The sequence below is a fragment of the Nannobrachium achirus genome (genome assembly GCF_963921795.1).
Source record: "Nannobrachium achirus genome assembly, contig: SCAFFOLD_292, whole genome shotgun sequence".
NCBI classification, from domain to species: domain Eukaryota; kingdom Metazoa; phylum Chordata; class Actinopteri; order Myctophiformes; family Myctophidae; genus Nannobrachium; species Nannobrachium achirus.
Genome location: NW_027664932.1, coordinates 25,001 through 43,328, shown reverse-complemented (window position 1 = coordinate 43,328; position 18,328 = coordinate 25,001). Strand labels below are relative to the sequence as shown.

General features: G+C 42.1%; 1 protein-coding gene across 1 annotated transcript in view; it reads right to left on the bottom strand.

Moving 5' to 3' along the window:
- Window positions 1-2,088: 2,088 nt before the first annotated feature.
- The window catches only part of LOC308280642 (uncharacterized protein), a gene marked incomplete at its 3' end in the record, with an annotated part of 19,005 nt that continues 2,765 nt past the window's right edge, over window positions 2,089-18,328 (bottom strand). Inside the window, exons 2-5 of the mRNA XM_080754970.1 lie at window positions 16,192-16,308; window positions 12,440-12,537; window positions 11,632-11,940; window positions 2,089-2,092 (exon numbers count right to left, since the gene is read on the bottom strand). Coding sequence (XP_080611096.1) covers window positions 2,089-2,092; window positions 11,632-11,940; window positions 12,440-12,537; window positions 16,192-16,305 — 525 coding nt within the window. The 5' untranslated portion in view covers window positions 16,306-16,308. The remainder of the gene's footprint in view (window positions 2,093-11,631; window positions 11,941-12,439; window positions 12,538-16,191; window positions 16,309-18,328) is intronic.

Sequence of the window (18,328 nt, the reverse complement as noted above, 5' to 3'; positions counted from 1 at the left end):
TTCAATGTTTTTGTTTTGGAGTCTCTTTGTTTTCCTTTTTTTTTCTCCCTCTACGTTCCTCCTCCCGGATGAAAACAAGGAACAGCTGACTAGCTCGTGTACAACAGCAGGTATGGAAGCCCAAAAGGACCAAAATTGCAAGTAAGACTACACTGTTGTCGTGAGCTACGTTAAAGCCAAGGTGTAGAATGAACATGATGTAGCAGTCTGCCGTATAACATTGTTTGTCTCCACCAGGCCGTAAGGCACGACTGAGACTTTTGTTTTTGTTTGGTTGCGGTCACTTTTTCTCTTCTATCTCTCTCTCTCTCTCTCCCTCTCTCTCTTTTTTTTAATAGCTCTCTGTTCATTTACAGTTTATTTGTTTATTTTTGTATTACTCTCTCTCTTTTTATATATAGGTCTTTGTTCATTTACAGTTTATTTGTTTATTTTTGTATTATTTTTTCTTCTAACTAACATTAATTAAGATAATTAGGGAGGGGGGAGAATGTGTGGGGGGGGGGGGGCTGGGAGGAGATGAAAGGGACAATAAGGGACAATAAGTTATAAGGGAAATACGGTAATCTGTTTGATCGGTTTTTGAGGACTCAATTAGTAGACCAGTGGACATTGACCTAAATAAGGTCAAAAGTTATTGGATCATATTAGAGAAAGGAATGACTATTTAATATGCACGGTTGTTGGTGCAATTTGTTGGGTAGGCTATATGCCACATAGAAACAATAGGTTTTTTAGTTTTTTTTGGAGTCCTGCTGCTTGCTCTATTTTTTGAGACAAGCTTAGGAAAGGTTGGGAGTGTTTTTTTTTTTTTTTCTCAAGTGGTGGGGATTGCTGGGGGGGGGGGGGGGGGGGGTTGTGTGTGTGTGTGTGTGTGTGTGTGCGTGGTTGTCTCAGTTGTTATTTTTGTATTTTTATTTCTCTCTTTATCCCTTGTCCTCCTCCTCATACAGCTGTCAAAAAGATATTTTGGCACTATATATGGTACTTTGTCTCCCATTATGGTAATGACTCCAATAATTGATTATGGCTAATGCAATAAAAAATGGAGGGTTAAGATTTGTCTCCTGGAATGTTAAAGGGATAAATAGCCCAGTTAAGAGGGGCAGAGTTTTTTCTCATTTAAAACACTTTAAAACTGAAATTGCCTTTTTACAAGAGACCCACCTTATTAATAAGGACCATCACAGGTTAAAAGCGCCATGGGTCGGCCAAACCTTTCACTCTAACTTCAGTAGTAGAGCAAGGGGAACAGCAATTTTAATACACAAAAAAGTACAATTTCACCCCACTAAAGTTATAGCGGACCCTAATGGCCGCTTCGTCATTGTTTCAGGCTTGCTTAATGGTATGGCGGTAGTCCTAGCTAATCTGTACGCTCCAAACTGGGATGATGAAGCATTTATTGGAAGAGTAATCTCAGTCCTGCCAGATTTAAATTCGCACCGCCTGATCTTAGGTTCAGATCTTAATTGCGCAATATCTCCATTAATGGATAAATCACACCCAAAACGGGAAACACCTTCTAAAATGGCAAAAGCAATGTCATCATTTATGAATCAAGTAGGATGCTCAGACCCATGGCGCTTTCTTCATCCCAATGAAAAACAGTTCAGTTTTTACTCTAATGTTCATAAATCATTTTCAAGAATTGATTATTTTTACATTGATAATTATTTCCTTCCTGCTATAGATAAGGTTGAATATTCAGCTATAGTGATCTCCGATCACGCACCTTTATTACTAGACCTTTCACTAACTCTCCCGCAGAAATCTCGGCCTCCTTGGAGGTTGAATTGTGCACTTTTAAGTGACGATGGGTTCTGTGACACTATATCTAAAGTAATTGACGACTTTCTCATTAATAACAACACAGAAGATATATCCCCATCCCTTCTCTGGGAAACACTAAAGGTGGTTGTTCGAGGGGAGATCATAGCCTACTCTGTTAGGCAAAATAAGACGAAAAGGGCAAAACAGGAACAACTTTTGGAAAATATACAGAAGCTAGATGGCAAAATGTCAACGTCAATGTCCCCCGAATTAGATAAAGATAGGCACACTCTCCAGATGAATTATAATTTACTCTCAACTACAGAGATTGAAAAATTAATGTTAAGACAGCGTGGACACTTTTATGAGCATGGTGAGAAGGCAGGCTGTATTTTGGCACACCAAATTAAGAGTCAATCATCTTCTCAGGAGATTAAGCAAATAAGGACCTCATCGGGTGACCTAGCTGTATGCCCGGCAACTATTAATGATACTTTTAAAGCATATTATTCAAAGTTGTACACCTCTCAATCCCCAACCGATGATTCGGACATGATAAGGTTTCTAGACAGCTTGGAATTTCCATCTGTAACATCTGCTCAAGCAGAAGAGCTGGACCTACCATTAAACATAAGGGAAATCGTAGATTCAATTAAACTAATACAAAACGGGAAAGCCCCAGGCCCAGATGGGTATCCGATAGAGTTTTTTAAGAAATTCATTGATAAATTGGCCCCTCTTTTGTTAAAAATGTTTAATGACTCTCTGGACCGGGGAGCCCTACCTCAGACTCTTACGGAAGCTTCAATAATATTATTGCCTAAGCAAGGTAAGGACCACACTGAGTGCAGTTCATACCGTCCTATATCCCTCTTGAATGCAGATTATAAAATCTTAGCTAAAACTTTAGCACTGCGCTTTGACCCTGTCATGCCAAATATTATATCGGCAGATCAAACTGGGTTCATGAAGAACCGCCACTCCTTCTCCAATATTCGTCGCTTACTTAACATTATTCTCTCTCCAGCATCCACTGAGACACCAGAAGTGGTCGTCTCTCTGGATGCGGAGAAAGCCTTTGATAGGCTGGAATGGGGGTACTTATTTGAGACCCTTAAAAGGTATTGTATAGGCCCTAAGTTCATATCCTGGATAAAGCTTTTATATTCATCTCCCAAGGCATCAGTGAACACTAACGGTACGAGCTCACGATTCTTCACACTCAGTAGAGGTACACGCCAGGGCTGCAATCTATCTCCTATGCTTTTTGCCGCGGCGGTGGAAACACTATCAATGGCACTCAAATCTGCCAGGTTCACCCAAGGAATTCATAGAGGAGGCTCGGAACACACTCTGTCCTTGTATGCAGATGACTTATTATTATTTATTTCGGACCCGTTAACGGTTATTCCTCAGACAGTAGAACTATTGAACAGATTCGGATCTTTCTCCGGCTATAAACTGAACCTCTCAAAGAGTGAATGCTTTCCAATAAATAATTTGGCTCTCCAAATTCCAGAAACGTCTCTACCTTTTAAAATGTCTAAAAACGATTTCAAATATTTAGGTGTGAATATCAGTAGAACTCTATCGGATCTCTACAAAAATAACTTCCCTCCTTTAATGGACAAGCTTAAGATAGACCTGGAACGGTGGAATAGCTTACATATAACCCTTGCGGGGAGAGTAAACTGCATTAAAATGAATGTGCTACCGCGCTTTCTGTATCTTTTCCAAAGCCTACCAGTCTTCTTGCCCAAATCCTTTTTTGTAACGGTAGATAAACTAATCTCTGCATTCCTATGGAAAGGAAAACCCCCCAGAATAAGGAAGGAGTTCCTACAGAGGCATAGCTCTGAAGGTGGACTAGCTTTGCCTAACTTCAGAAATTATTATTGGGCAGCCAATATACACAAAATGATACTTTGGACACAGGAACCTACATTGGATTGGTGTAAACTTGAAGCCAACTCATGTTCAACTACGTCACTCTTAGCACTACTTTCATCCAAACTGCCAATTCATCCTAAACAATTCTCAGTTAATCCAATTGTCATCTCCACTCTGAGAATTTGGTCTCAATTTAGAGTTACTTTAGGACTCACAGGAATGTCTAATCATAGCCCTATTCAGAACAATCACCTCTTTCCTCCCCCCTATAATGACGCAGCCTATTCTGTGTGGCAGAGAGCAGGTCTAGTTAAGTTAAGGGATCTTTATATAGACAACATATTCTGTAGCTTTAGTGAATTGTGCGAAAAGTTTAACCTTCCAAGATCTCATCTGTACCGTTACTTCCAGGTTCGAAATTTTGTCAAAATGAATAACCCTTTATTTCCAAATTCTATCTCTAATTCTTTAATTGACAAGGTGTTGGACATTCCCAAGACCGGGAAAGGTCTAATCTCAAAGATTTACAGTCTAATCTCTAAACATACAGAAATCTCTTTGGAAAAAATCAAAAAAGATTGGGAACACGAACTGGGAGAGGTTATAGATGAGGTAATCTGGGAGGAGGCTATAAAGAGAGTGAATGACAGCACATCTTGTGCCAGGTTGAACTTAATACAATTTAAAGTTGTGCATCGTATCTACTTTACTAACGCTAAACTTTCTAAAATATATCCCAGTGTCACAGACTCATGCAATAGATGTCATATGTCCCCAGCGAACATGACACATATGTTTTGGTCATGTCCTCGTCTACAAAGCTATTGGGCTGACATTTTTAAACATTTGTCAGAAGCTTGGAATGTGGAGCTTTCACCGTGTGCGGAGATGGCGCTGTTTGGGGTCTTAGTAGATCATCAACTTATTGGGAGGGGAATTAAGGGGTGTCTTGCATTTGCAGTTCTACTAGCAAGAAGAAGGATTTTATTAGAGTGGAAATCAACCCTGGCCCCCAAAGCATCTGTATGGTTTAAAGACCTCATGATGTACCTTAACCTGGAGAAGATCAAGTTTAACCTGAGGGGGTCACCAGGGAAATTTGATCGCGCATGGGGCTCTATGATTGAACATATAAACAAATTAAAGACACTACAGCTGGCCGCTCCGACATGATGATAGGATCTAAATCTAAGCTATATGAATGTATGTATGTATACTGTTTGAGCTGGTCAACCTAGTCCTTTATTGATTTTTTTACTTTTTTGTTTTTGTTTTCTTTGGTCTGTATATGCCATAACTGTTCCACTGAGGAGTGCCAGGAGGTATAATAAGGGAAAATAAGAGAGAAATGATACTGACCATACTTGTATTATGTATGATGGAATGTATGTTGTATGTATGCTACATGTTGTATTGTCAGTGGTGTACTGTAAGTGCACACAGGGGAGAAAAAAACAAACAAAAAAAGCTTTTGACATCTTGTGAGAATTTTAATAACAAATGTACTTGTGTCAAAAGCAATAAAGAAATTATATAAAAGAAACTTAGCCTAGTTGAGAACTTCACAATTAAAGTAGGTGACACTGTGATAGAAAGAAAAAAACACATCTGCTACCTGGGTTGCATCCTGGAGGCTAACCTATCCAGTGAAAAAATGACCACCAAGGTAATCAATAAAGTCAATCAACGAATTCGCTTCTTGCAAAGAGTTGCCCCACTGATCAATATTAAATCCCGAAAGACACTAGGAGGTGCTCTTATTGGGCCCCTCATTGATTACGGAGTCCTTGTCTGGTATCGCGACGCCCCAGCTGCCTTAAAGCTAAAGCTCCAAACAGCCCAAAACAAACTAATTAGGGTTGTGCTTGGTCTCCCTCCTCTGACCCACCTTACCGAGCATCACCACGAAAGCGTGGGGTGGCTCAAAGTAGCTGACAGAGTACAGCATCTTGCAATGGGCCTGGTGTACAAGATACACTACACCTCCAAGATTCCCATGTACCTGACAAACTACTTCTTAAAGGTCAAGGATGTTCACGATCATAACACCAGAGGCAGCTCCACTAATCATCATCAGCGTAGATTTAACACTAAACAAGGCGCTAACTCGTTCTCCTGCTATACCATCAACATGTGGAACGCCCTTCCACAAGCCCTAAAGGAGAGCAAATCCCTAGCCTCCTTCAAAATTGGTATGAAAAGTCACCTTCAGACAGCAGCTACCCGTGACTTGTAAATAGACTAAGCCCCCATGCTCCCCCCCCCTTTTTTTCTTTGTATTCTGCCTTTTGTATTTGATGTTATGCTTTTGAAACTGATATTATCCTAGATAAAGTACTATGTTCTATCCGTCTGTCTTTCAATGTTATATGAGATACTTAAAGTGTGGTTCCTGTGGAAATAAGCCTCGGCTTTCTAGGATCTCCTTTTAGTTGACCTTGTACCAGTGATTTGTACTGTCATGAAACTGTACTTTTTTCTATTGCAAACTTCTAATAAATTCTTCAATCAATCAATCAATGTATAATGTATAATAGGCCAGTGTAAAAAGGGTGCCATGTGTTCTTCACCAATCTTAGACCTGTCATGGCAGTCGGACGCTGCATGCATGATTTGAGGCATTGTGTTCCAAAAATGTGTTCTGCTAATAGTCTACCTGCTGGTGGCGCTATAACAGGCTAATGTGAAAAGGGTAGCATTTGTTCCTTGACCTAGTGGGAATACGTGTGGCAAATTTCATGGTAACCGCAAGCTGCGTTGATGATTTGAGGCATTTTGTTCAAAAACGGAGCATTTCGATTTTAAACCAACTCAAATCAAGCCTACCTCTTCTCCCCTCTGTTGAATGCCTGTCTTCTGCAGGCAGCAGACGGTCAGACGCTCTCTTTGGGCGCCATCTGGTGGCCAGAATGAACAACCACAGGGTCAGTGTGCAGTAGCATTTACAACAGAATATAGAGGGTATGCGCGTGACATCACTGTTGCTGGAAGTTATGTGGGAACGCCTACTGAGTGGTAAAAAACTAATTCCTGCCATTGACAGCCCATACATCCAAACAGAAAAGTCTTATCTTATTGCATTAAACAAAGTTAACTCACCAACATTGCGGCTGTACTGAAAGCTTGAATTATCCACTTTCTATCTGCAAAGTTTTTGTTTCATAAAAATCCACCATAGGCATGTTATGAGCTACTTTCTGTCAAGACATTCTGTGCAGGTGTCAAGTGTCAGAGTTTGGAAGCACTCGTTTTCAACAACACAACATCCTGCTGCCTCCTGCATTATGTGACATTTAGAAACAGGTGGTATGCAGGACCGTTGAGTGATTTGCAACGAGCACTTCCAAACTCCAACGCTCCAAGCTGCTCAATGTTTTGCCACTCAGTCTAGATTAGGGGGGCGGGTCCGAGTGGACGTGCATACCCTCTATTATAGTGCATACATGGGCAACTGGTGGCCCGGGGGCCACATGCGGCCCCCACCTTCACTTAATGCGGCCCACAGGTTGATATTGGAATACTGATATGTTATTGGTTTCAGCTGTTACAATTCCAAACATGGAAAAAATTACCGGCTTTAATTACTTCAGTCTGCATTAGAAGCTAAATGACTAGTATTAAAATGTTTTTGTATTTTTGATGTCCAATGTATTTGTATTTAAGTTCATAAAGTTCACATTAGAACAGATAAATGCATTTGAAATTTTAAAACAAAAGAAGAAAAAAATCACTTTTCGGGATTCCAATTCAAAAATAGTAAAAATAGCCAATCTACAAGCTCTACAAGCCTTGCGACGCGTTTTCAGCTATTTTTGCTTATGCATTGTGGCCCTCTGGAGTGAGTGTGAAAATGTAGTGGCCCTCTCCATCATCAAAGTTGCCCACCATATGTCAAGGTTTCATATTTTAGATTGTAATCAAGTATGGGACGTCACGATATGAAAGATATTATGACAGAAGATTATTGTGACAAAAGAAATTGCGATTTACAATATTAATAAAATCCATTATAACGGGTGTGGAACATTGGCCAAACATTAGCTGATCTACAAGCTCACAACGTGTCTGATCTACAAGCTCACAACGTGTCTGATCTACAAGCTCACAACGTGTCTGATCTACAAGCTCACAACGTGTCTGATCTACAAGCTCACAACGTGTCTGATCTACAAGCTCACAACGTGTCTGATCTACAAGCTCACAACGTGTCTGATCTACAAGCTCACAACGTGTCTGATCTACAAGCTCACAACGTGTCTACAAGCTCACAACGTGTCTGATCTACAAGCTCACAACGTGTCTGATCTACAAGCTCACAACGTGTCTGATCTACAAGCTCACAACGTGTCTGATCTACAAGCTCACAACGTGTCTGATCTACAAGCTCACAACGTGTCTACAAGCTCACAACGTGTCTGATCTACAAGCTCACAACGTGTCAGATCTACAAGCTCACAACGTGTCAGATCTACAAGCTCACAACGTGTCTACAAGCTCACAACGTGTCTGATCTACAAGCTCACAACGTGTCTGATCTACAAGCTCACAACGTGTCTACAAGCTCACAACGTGTCTGATCTACAAGCTCACAACGTGTCTGATCTACAAGCTCACAACGTGTCTGATCTACAAGCTCACAACGTGTCTGATCTACAAGCTCACAACGTGTCTGATCTACAAGCTCACAACGTGTCTGATCTACAAGCTCACAACGTGTCTACAAGCTCACAACGTGTCTGATCTACAAGCTCACAACGTGTCAGATCTACAAGCTCACAACGTGTCAGATCTACAAGCTCACAACGTGTCAGATCTACAAGCTCACAACGTGTCAGATCTACAAGCTCACAACGTGTCTGATCTACAAGCTCACAACGTGTCTACAAGCTCACAACGTGTCTGATCTACAAGCTCACAACGTGTCTGATCTACAAGCTCACAACGTGTCTACAAGCTCACAACGTGTCTGATCTACAAGCTCACAACGTGTCTGATCTACAAGCTCACAACGTGTCTGATCTACAAGCTCACAACGTGTCTACAAGCTCACAACGTGTCTGATCTACAAGCTCACAACGTGTCTGATCTACAAGCTCACAACGTGTCTGATCTACAAGCTCACAACGTGTCTACAAGCTCACAACGTGTCTGATCTACAAGCTCACAACGTGTCTGATCTACAAGCTCACAACGTGTCTGATCTACAAGCTCACAACGTGTCTGATCTACAAGCTCACAACGTGTCTGATCTACAAGCTCACAACGTGTCTGATCTACAAGCTCACAACGTGTCTACAAGCTCACAACGTGTCTACAAGCTCACAACGTGTCTGATCTACAAGCTCACAACGTGTCTGATCTACAAGCTCACAACGTGTCTGATCTACAAGCTCACAACGTGTCAGATCTACAAGCTCACAACGTGTCAGATCTACAAGCTCACAACGTGTCTGATCTACAAGCTCACAACGTGTCTACAAGCTCACAACGTGTCTGATCTACAAGCTCACAACGTGTCTGATCTACAAGCTCACAACGTGTCTACAAGCTCACAACGTGTCTGATCTACAAGCTCACAACGTGTCTGATCTACAAGCTCACAACGTGTCTGATCTACAAGCTCACAACGTGTCTACAAGCTCACAACGTGTCTGATCTACAAGCTCACAACGTGTCTGATCTACAAGCTCACAACGTGTCTGATCTACAAGCTCACAACGTGTCTGATCTACAAGCTCACAACGTGTCTGATCTACAAGCTCACAACGTGTCTGATCTACAAGCTCACAACGTGTCTACAAGCTCACAACGTGTCTACAAGCTCACAACGTGTCTGATCTACAAGCTCACAACGTGTCTGATCTACAAGCTCACAACGTGTCTGATCTACAAGCTCACAACGTGTCTGATCTACAAGCTCACAACGTGTCTGATCTACAAGCTCACAACGTGTCTAATCTACAAGCTCACAACGTGTCTGATCTACAAGCTCACAACGTGTCTACAAGCTCACAACGTGTCTACAAGCTCACAACGTGTCGCGGCTCTATCAAGTACCGTATTTTCCGGACTATAAGGCGCACTTAAAAGCCTTTAATTTTCTCAAAAAACTACAGTGCGCCTTATAGTCCAGTGCGCCTTATATATGGATCATTCATTGACATTGACATTCCCTTTAGCACAGCTCCATCTGTTGGATGCATAACGCAACGGTAGCGTCTATTATGTGCGCCTTATAGTCAGGTGCGCCTTATATATGAAAACAGTTTGAAAATAGACCATTCATTGACAGTGCGCCTTATAGTCAGGTGCGCCTTATAGTCCAGAAAATACTGTACCTATATTATAAGTACCTTTTTACCAATTATAGAGGGTTTAAGTGGTACCGGTATATTGGGTATATCTTTGTGCCCATACAGTATATGGTGGAGTGCCCGTTGGGTAGATCTTTATGCCCATATATGGTTGGAGTGCCCGTTGGGTAGATCTTTATGCCCATATATGGTTGGAGTGCCCGTTTGGTATAAAGCAGTGAAGTGTGATGTCATTTACCCATCCTACCTGGTTTCCCATAGACCTTTTTCATATGGCGTCATATAAGAACTGTGTTCCAATTATAAACAAAAATGATCTCAGCGGTTTGACTCATATGGATATGAACAATCAACTGATGGTGAGAAAACACTAATTTTACTGTCGCCGAATTAGTTACATTTTCACCAGAAACAGACACTATGTCAAATATGAGTGACTGACTATCATAAACCACACAGAGCCTCCTCGCCGACAATATCGAGGAGACCGTTTGTTTATTTTTGGACCACAATGCTTATATGAGAGGATTTAAGATGACTTGCGGGCGGCTTGCACCAACACAGTTTAAGCCTTAAACTGGTTTAAATCAAGGTTTATCTTTTAATCAGCTTGCACCAAACCTTAAACCTAGTTTTCATTAATCAGGTTTAGTTTTAAACCATCCTTTTAATCTTGGTTTTACTTTTCATTCTAAACCTGGATTAATGTTAATCCTCTTGCACCACTACTTTAAACTTTGATTTAAACATCAATAAGGGATTAATTTTAAACTTGCTGTAGAGGTGGTTTAAATGCAAACATGCCATTGACATGAATGGGGGTCCCCCTCCTGTGAGGGAAGCCTCACAGCAAGCCCTACAGGCTTGCAACTGCAAGCTGAAGCTGCGGACAGCGTTTCACAGTTGAAAAAAAAATCTCATCATATTGTTGTCTTCAATACATCCTTGTATTTAAAATAGTGAACACTTCAATATTTACACTACTGGGACATAATACAGTCAGTTGTCATGGAAGTGGACTTCCCAACCAATATGCAGACGTTTTAATTTTCGAAATCGCTTCATAATTGACAAAACTAACAAACTGTGGTGTATTTATTTGCTTCCTAGTTCCTAGATAGCCGCGCATCGCCGCGCCGCACCGCGCTGTAGCGAGCGTCACCGTAGTATGACGGAGCGTTATAAAATTAAATATTTTTTGGCTACAGGCACTCTTCTTAACATAGAAGGTGATAGGCCTGCCCACATTCTCCCCGAAGTAAATATAAAAGTAACGATAATGATATTAGGCTCAAGAGAATAGTTTATTCCAGTGTGTTTACATCGCAAATCCAAGCTGGAGGACATTTAACCCATGAATTAATCGCAGGTTATAGTTTTAATCACAGGTTAAGGGTTTAATCACAGATTTGTTAAGCAATGCTTACATTTAAGTGGTGCAACACACCTCGATTTAAAATAAATCATAGATCAACAAAACCATGATTAACCCTAAACTAAGATTTATTTAATCCCTCTTGGTGCAAGCCGCCCTCAATGTTATTCTCCATAGAGAAATTACTTCCATGAACCGGGGGATGAGCGAGTGACATCATTGACTTCACTGCTCTATATCGTTATGCCCATATATGGTATGACAGTAAACAGAACAGACCCGTTGGTGGCAGCGGGCCGCGTCCCTGCACTTGTGCCCCCCGATTGGCCGCCGTCCCGCCCGCTTCTTCCGTTGGCTGCTGCCGGGGCGGGCCCCGCTCTCATTGGCTGGTCCGGGGCGGGCCCCGCTCTCATTGGCTGGTCCGGGGCGGGCCCCGCTCTCATTGGCTGGTCCGGGGCGGGCCCCGCTCTCATTGGCTGGTCCGGGGCGGGCCCCGCTCTCATTGGCTGGTCCGGGGCGGGCCCCGCTCTCATTGGCTGGTCCAGTTTCAGCTGCTTGCGGACGTACGCCCTCAGGTCGAACGGACGCCTGGAATGATGATGTCACAATTATTACATCATCGTCTAATCGTCAGTATTATGTGTGCGTCGTCCCTTTTTGGTCAATCAAATCGTTACCTGGTGAATCGTAATCACATCGAATCGTGAGGACAGTGCACAGCTCTACTGACAAGCACTAAGAGTTGAGGCATTACATTTTGTACACGGTTCTGTTGTGAAAATAGTTGCGAGGCGTTGTGAGCATGTAGATCTGCTATTTTCACAATTTCTGTCTCTAATATTTGACAATTAGACGAATGTTTAATTTGTCATTTTAGAGGTATTAAAAATCGCACACTTAAACTTTATGTTGGTTTGTTTACAGTTGAGAGAGAAAACAATGTTGCACATTAAGTTAGTCATCTGGGGACCCCCCAACATTATGTGGGGGGACCCCCCAACATTATGTGGGGGGACCCCCCAACATTATGTGGGGACCCCCCCCACACACACACACACATTATTGTGTTGTCATGGTTACTACGTACCGTTGTGTGGCATCCCTGGACGTCAGTGCATTCCCAGCATGCACCCTGGTTGCGTTGGCCACGCCCTTTTCTCCATTGGCCACGCCCCCCACACCATTCTGTTTGGAACAAACAAACAAACAAACATTTCATTATTAATATGATTGAAAACAATAATTATCTTCTGTGTAAGGAAAAAACATTCCTCAGGCTAAAAACAGACCCGCAAAACTATGGTTTAGTGATGAGTGATGATTATAATGGGAACGTGTTTTGGATGACCCTAAAGGCAGGTCTTCACCACACAGAATCTCCCACCAATCGCCGTCAGAAAGCGTTGTTGCCGACAGGAAGCCATCGGGAGCTTGACGGCAAGAGGAGCTTGCCGTCGACACCACAGATATAAAGAGCTAGATGCCTCGTTCTCCTCTACAGTTAATTGGAGCAACGTGCAAAAGTTCTAGACCGGACTTCCTGAAAAAACTAAGGGAACGCTGTCAGTCAAAGTGACTACTGGCCAATCACAGCGTGTCTTTTCCGTGACTTATCCAAGGACCACAATTCAATTCAACAGAGCCAGTTCCGATGTTGCGCTGCTCAGGATGAGTGAAACAGAAAAAAGAAAAAATCCTCGAACGAGGATCTCTTCTCTCTCTCGCTCCCTACCTCTCTCTCCCTGCTCTAGCCTGCCTTACAGGCTGCATACGTAAAGACCCGCCTCCACCTGCCTCTGATTGGCTTACCGACTTCCGTATGTGTGACGCACGCGGAAGCAATGAACACGGAAGCGACGAAGATTCCCTTGGTTAATCAATGCATACGCCCCCTAGCCGAAGGAGGCGTCTACCTTTCTATGTCTATGGTCGACACAGCTTTCGGAACCTGTGGATGGAAAACTGAGCATGTTCAGTCGGTGGTAAATCCACCTCTCTAGGGATGGAAATCGGAATCGGCCAATATAAAAAATCGGCAGGTATGATATCAAACCGGCCGAATCGGTGACCGGCAGGTCACTGACATAAATACCGGTTTTATGCCGATTGTGTCTATAGCACTGCACAGCATGATGCTCTGACTGGTCCTGTGACTAAAGTAAACATTAGCAGCCATTAGTAGCAGCCAGTCTACTTAGTGGCAGCCTACAGAATACAGATGGTGCTGATTACCTTTGCAATGTAAGGAGGATATATTCCATAATCCTGTTTCAATGTCGTCTCCAAAAAGAAGGGGAAAAAAAGCATGACGGATATATTAGACTGGATATTGTCTGTGATTTTGGATATTGTACTATTGTGATTGATTTGGCTTTAGTAGTCAAATTGAAGTATGTCTTGTAGGCCTACTTGGCCTGAAAAAAAGGGTATTGGAGCAACCCTATTTTCTAGTTCTTAGCTAAAGAAATCGGTATCGGAAAAACCGGGTTTTGGCAGGTCAGACCTTCATAAAACCGGTGGATCAGTATCGGCCAAGAATTTCTCAATCGTTCCATCTCTAGAATGGACCAGAGCTAGTCTGCTAGCAGATGGTTTCAGCAAACGATGGTTTAGTGATGAAAAGTGATCACTTTTCATAGTTTTGTGGGTGTTTTCTGGGGCAAAACAAATGCTTGCAATGGATTCAGCATCATGACAAACCCCTAGTTAGACCCCTCACATCCTACTTAAAGCAGATGTTTTTCTGGGTATTTTCCTCCTGTATAGAAAGTCGATGGGAGCCCAACTTGATTTAACCGCTGTGGCGACCCCGAAGGTCGCCGACTCGGGCGCCCCAGCTAAATCATTGGAGCATAACATCTGAGGATACAAAATGTGGCGCTTTGAGACTGATTAGCACGAAAAAAAAAACCCTAAGGCCTCTGACTATACTGGTGCAATTTATTTTGGGTCAAACCTGGGCTCAGACTGACTGGCCTAAAAAGCAGTACTCTGAGCACTCTGCTGGGGCAAGAGTTTTTTTTTTCACTCTCTACCTAAAAATAGCCGATCTTCAAGCTCACAACGCGTCGCAAGCTTGTAGATCTGCAATTCTTTTTCACAAATTATGCCTCTAATGGATGTGGTGGCATCATAACCTGACTTGCCAGATGGTGGCAGTAGTGCGTAGGCTACCGCCCTACTTTACCATCTGAGATCTCTCGTGAGAGTTGATAACACTCGTAAAGCCCCAGGCCGGACCAATCAGCGGCAGCTACAGGCGGGCTCTGAGCCAATAGAGTTTGATTGCAGACCACGTGGATGCAGACAGGCCAATATGAGTGGTTGGAGTTGGCACTCCCAGACTGTGATAGAGAGACTGGATGGGGATCCACCTGCTAAAGAATTTGAAAAAATGGCCCGCCCCTTACATCGAGTCTGGCGGAGCAGTCCCAGATGCTAGTAAGCAGAGCGGTATGCAGCCAGGCATACGCTCTGCTGCCATCATCTGGCACAGTCAGGTTAGTGGCATCACTGTGGTGGTCAAAGCAACAGAGGCAAGTCACCCTTCCTTGCGCCATCATAACATAACATTAAGAAAACAAAGGTTGTACGTTGGATTTGGTTTAATGAGATGTGAAGCCAAGATCATATAGCATATTAATCTGTAGGCCATTCAGAACGGGTACACATTATTGTGTATTATTATTTTATGCTTTAACTATTGAAAAATAGCAGATATACAAGCTCACAGCGCGGCACTCGGTGCCGCACTGCAAGCTTGTATATCTGCTATTTTTGAAAAATCATGAAAATTAGAATTTTGACCCGATTCTATAAGTGTCTTTTGAGGTTTTTTTCTATGTCAGCAATCTGGCCAGCCATCGTCAAAGAAAAGGTCCTTTTCACTTAACTGGAGCACAGTTAGTCTGTTCTTGAGAGACTACTATGTCAGCGGTTCTCAAACCTTTTCATGTGAAGGACCCCCAAAATTATATTTATTTGGCCAGTTTACAGTTTACAGTTTAGGCATTTAGCAGACGCTTTTAATCCAAAGCGACTTACAATCAGCAGATAACATCACAATAATAAACAAGATAATATGTCAGTACATCATCAACAATATAACAAATGCAAAAGGATATCTATCTAGAAAAACACCATATAATCAAAGTTCTAAAAAACATAAAAAACAAAACAAATGCTAACTAGCTTCATGTATTCATTGATTTTTCTGTAGTGCTAAGGGTTTAGGTGGAGTCTGAAAAGGTGAGTCTTCAGTCCACGGCGAAAGCTAGCGAGTGAGTCCGTTGTTCTAAGTGCGACAGGGAGTTTATTCCACAACTTGGGGGCCAGGAGGGCAAACTGTCTCGGACGAGTGGATTTTTGCCCTGGAGTTTTTAGCGAGGGTTCTGTCAGCATCCCTGTGTTGGCTGATCTAAGTGACCGGGTGGGGGTGTAGGGGTTGATCAGTTTCTGGAGGTATGGAGGAGCCATACCTTTGGCTGCTTTGAAGGTCAGCATCAGTGTTTTGTATTCAGTGCGGGCCGCAACCGGGAGCCAGTGGAGGCTGCGGAGAAGGGGAGGCCACAAACCCCCATCTCAAAATGTTTAGTTCCAGGGACCACCAAGAAGCAAAATTTGAGTTACAAACGTTCGCTTTGAAAATACATATATTCAAAGATTTGCACACATTTTCACGACTTTTAAAAAAAATAGCAGATCTACAAGCTCGCAGTGCGGCACTTGGTGCCGCGCTGTGAGCTTGTATATCTGCTATTTTTCACTGGTTAAAGCGTTCAATAACTCTAGGCCTAAATGTTAAAAAACAGCTGGCAGTGAAAGTGTTAAGCAGGTTACCGTGGCAGCCGGGGTGGAGTCCTGGAGGCGGGACAAAGGAGATTGCATCACCACCCTGTCGTTCTCTGACTCCGCCCCCTGCTTCTTCTTGGGGATTCTAAATGTCGACGACATCGCCTGAACGAGGAAGACATTTAACGTTAAAAACACCCTCGGTACCACAATGACATCAAAAATATCAGAACTACAAGCTCACAACGCGTCAATACATTGGGAGCTTGTAGATCAGGATTTTTTTACTCCTTTTCAATTAATGTTTAAGATGACAGTTGAAGAAGTGCTTAAAAGGCAGCGTAAGTGGTTCACTTTGGTTAAAATAAATGTTAAATAGCTCTATATTGTGACAGTAATCATTGCTATAGTGTTCAGTAACAGTGTTAAATAGCTCTATATTGTGACAGTAATCATTGCTATAGTGTTCAGTAACAGTGTTAAATAGCTCCAAGTGTTCAGTAACAGTGTTAAATAGCTCTATATTGTGACAGTAATCATTGCTATAGAGTGTTCAGTAACAGTGTTAAATAGCTCTATATTGTGACAGTAATCATTGCTATAGTGTTCAGTAACAGTGTTAAATAGCTCTATATTGTGACAGTAATCATTGCTATAGTGTTCAGTAACAGTGTTAAATAGCTCTATATTGTGACAGTAATCATTGCTATAGTGTTCAGTAACAGTGTTAAATAGCTCTATATTGTGACAGTAATCATTGCTATAGTGTTCAGTAACAGTGTTAAATAGCTCTATATTGTGACAGTAATCATTGCTATAGTGTTCAGTAACAGTGTTAAATAGCTCTATATTGTGACAGTAATCATTGCTATAGAGTGTTCAGTAACAGTGTTAAACAGCTCTATATTGTGACAGTAATCATTGCTATAGAGTAGAGATGGACCGATTGCAAAATTCTTGGCCGATTCCGATTTCCGGTTTTATTAAATTCTGATCTACCGATACCGATTTTTCCGATACCGATTTTCTATCTAAGAAAGAACAATAATTATACAATACACCATATATTTTTTGGCTTGAGTACCCTTTCCATGATTTTTTTATCCAAGTACTCCCTTTCCCAGACAACATTTTGCTTATATAACTGCAATTAAAACCACAACTATGTATGCATAACACCCCTGTTCAACAATATAACATCACAAATAAGAAATGGAGTGAGTTTCAAACAGTGCATCCTGAGCAGATTTATTTTCAACACTGACAATAAGATTCAGTCAGTTTTCATGTCAATAACTAGTAATCAACAACCAATCATCATCAACTGATCAACAAAATTAAAAAAAACATCTCAGTTGGCTGGTATTCTACCATGTAATTTCTTCAGTATCCCATGCAGTACCTCTGGGTATCACCAGGGGTACTCGTAGTACCCCAGTTAAACACTGGAATACCGTATTAGCCCGAATATAGTACGACTCTGACTCTTTACATCATTTTTGGAAAAAAATATATAAATATTATATATTATATATTAGGTTATTTATAAAGAAAAACGTTTTTATTGGAAAAGCATCATAGAAAGCTCATGCAGAGATAACATTCTGCTGTATTGTATTGCATTAACCAATTCATACTGAAAATCAGCTCCTCATAATGTGTATCAGAACAGTCCACACAGCATACTGCTGGGGAATAAAAAACACTACATTTCCCATCAAGCTCAGCGGCTCGTTTCGTCATTCAGATGCGACTCTTAACTGTAAACAGGAACCAAAGGCTACCAGGCAGCCACCATTAGCTTAATTGGGCTTCATTTACTGTTTGGATTAAACTTCCACGCTAAAGATCTCATGTGCGGCCGTCATCCACGCGATGTTCGCGAGGACAACGCACACGCACGCGCCTCGGTAAGTTCAATGCCAAAAGTCATCCGACTTGCCAAACGGAACGTGAAATGAGCCGGGTCCAAATTTCGCTGCGCAGTTTGTAGACAGTGTACGGTAACCACCGTCACAGCGGCCCAAGCGAGCTGTTACGGTGGTTACCGTACACTGTCTACAAACTGCGCAGCGAAATTTGGACGAGGCATGGTCAGCGCGCGTTGAGCCACATGTTGCGTACTGTTTTTGATCGGCGGAAAACCGGAAATTACTTTAGGACCGGCCGGTCACCGATTGAGGCC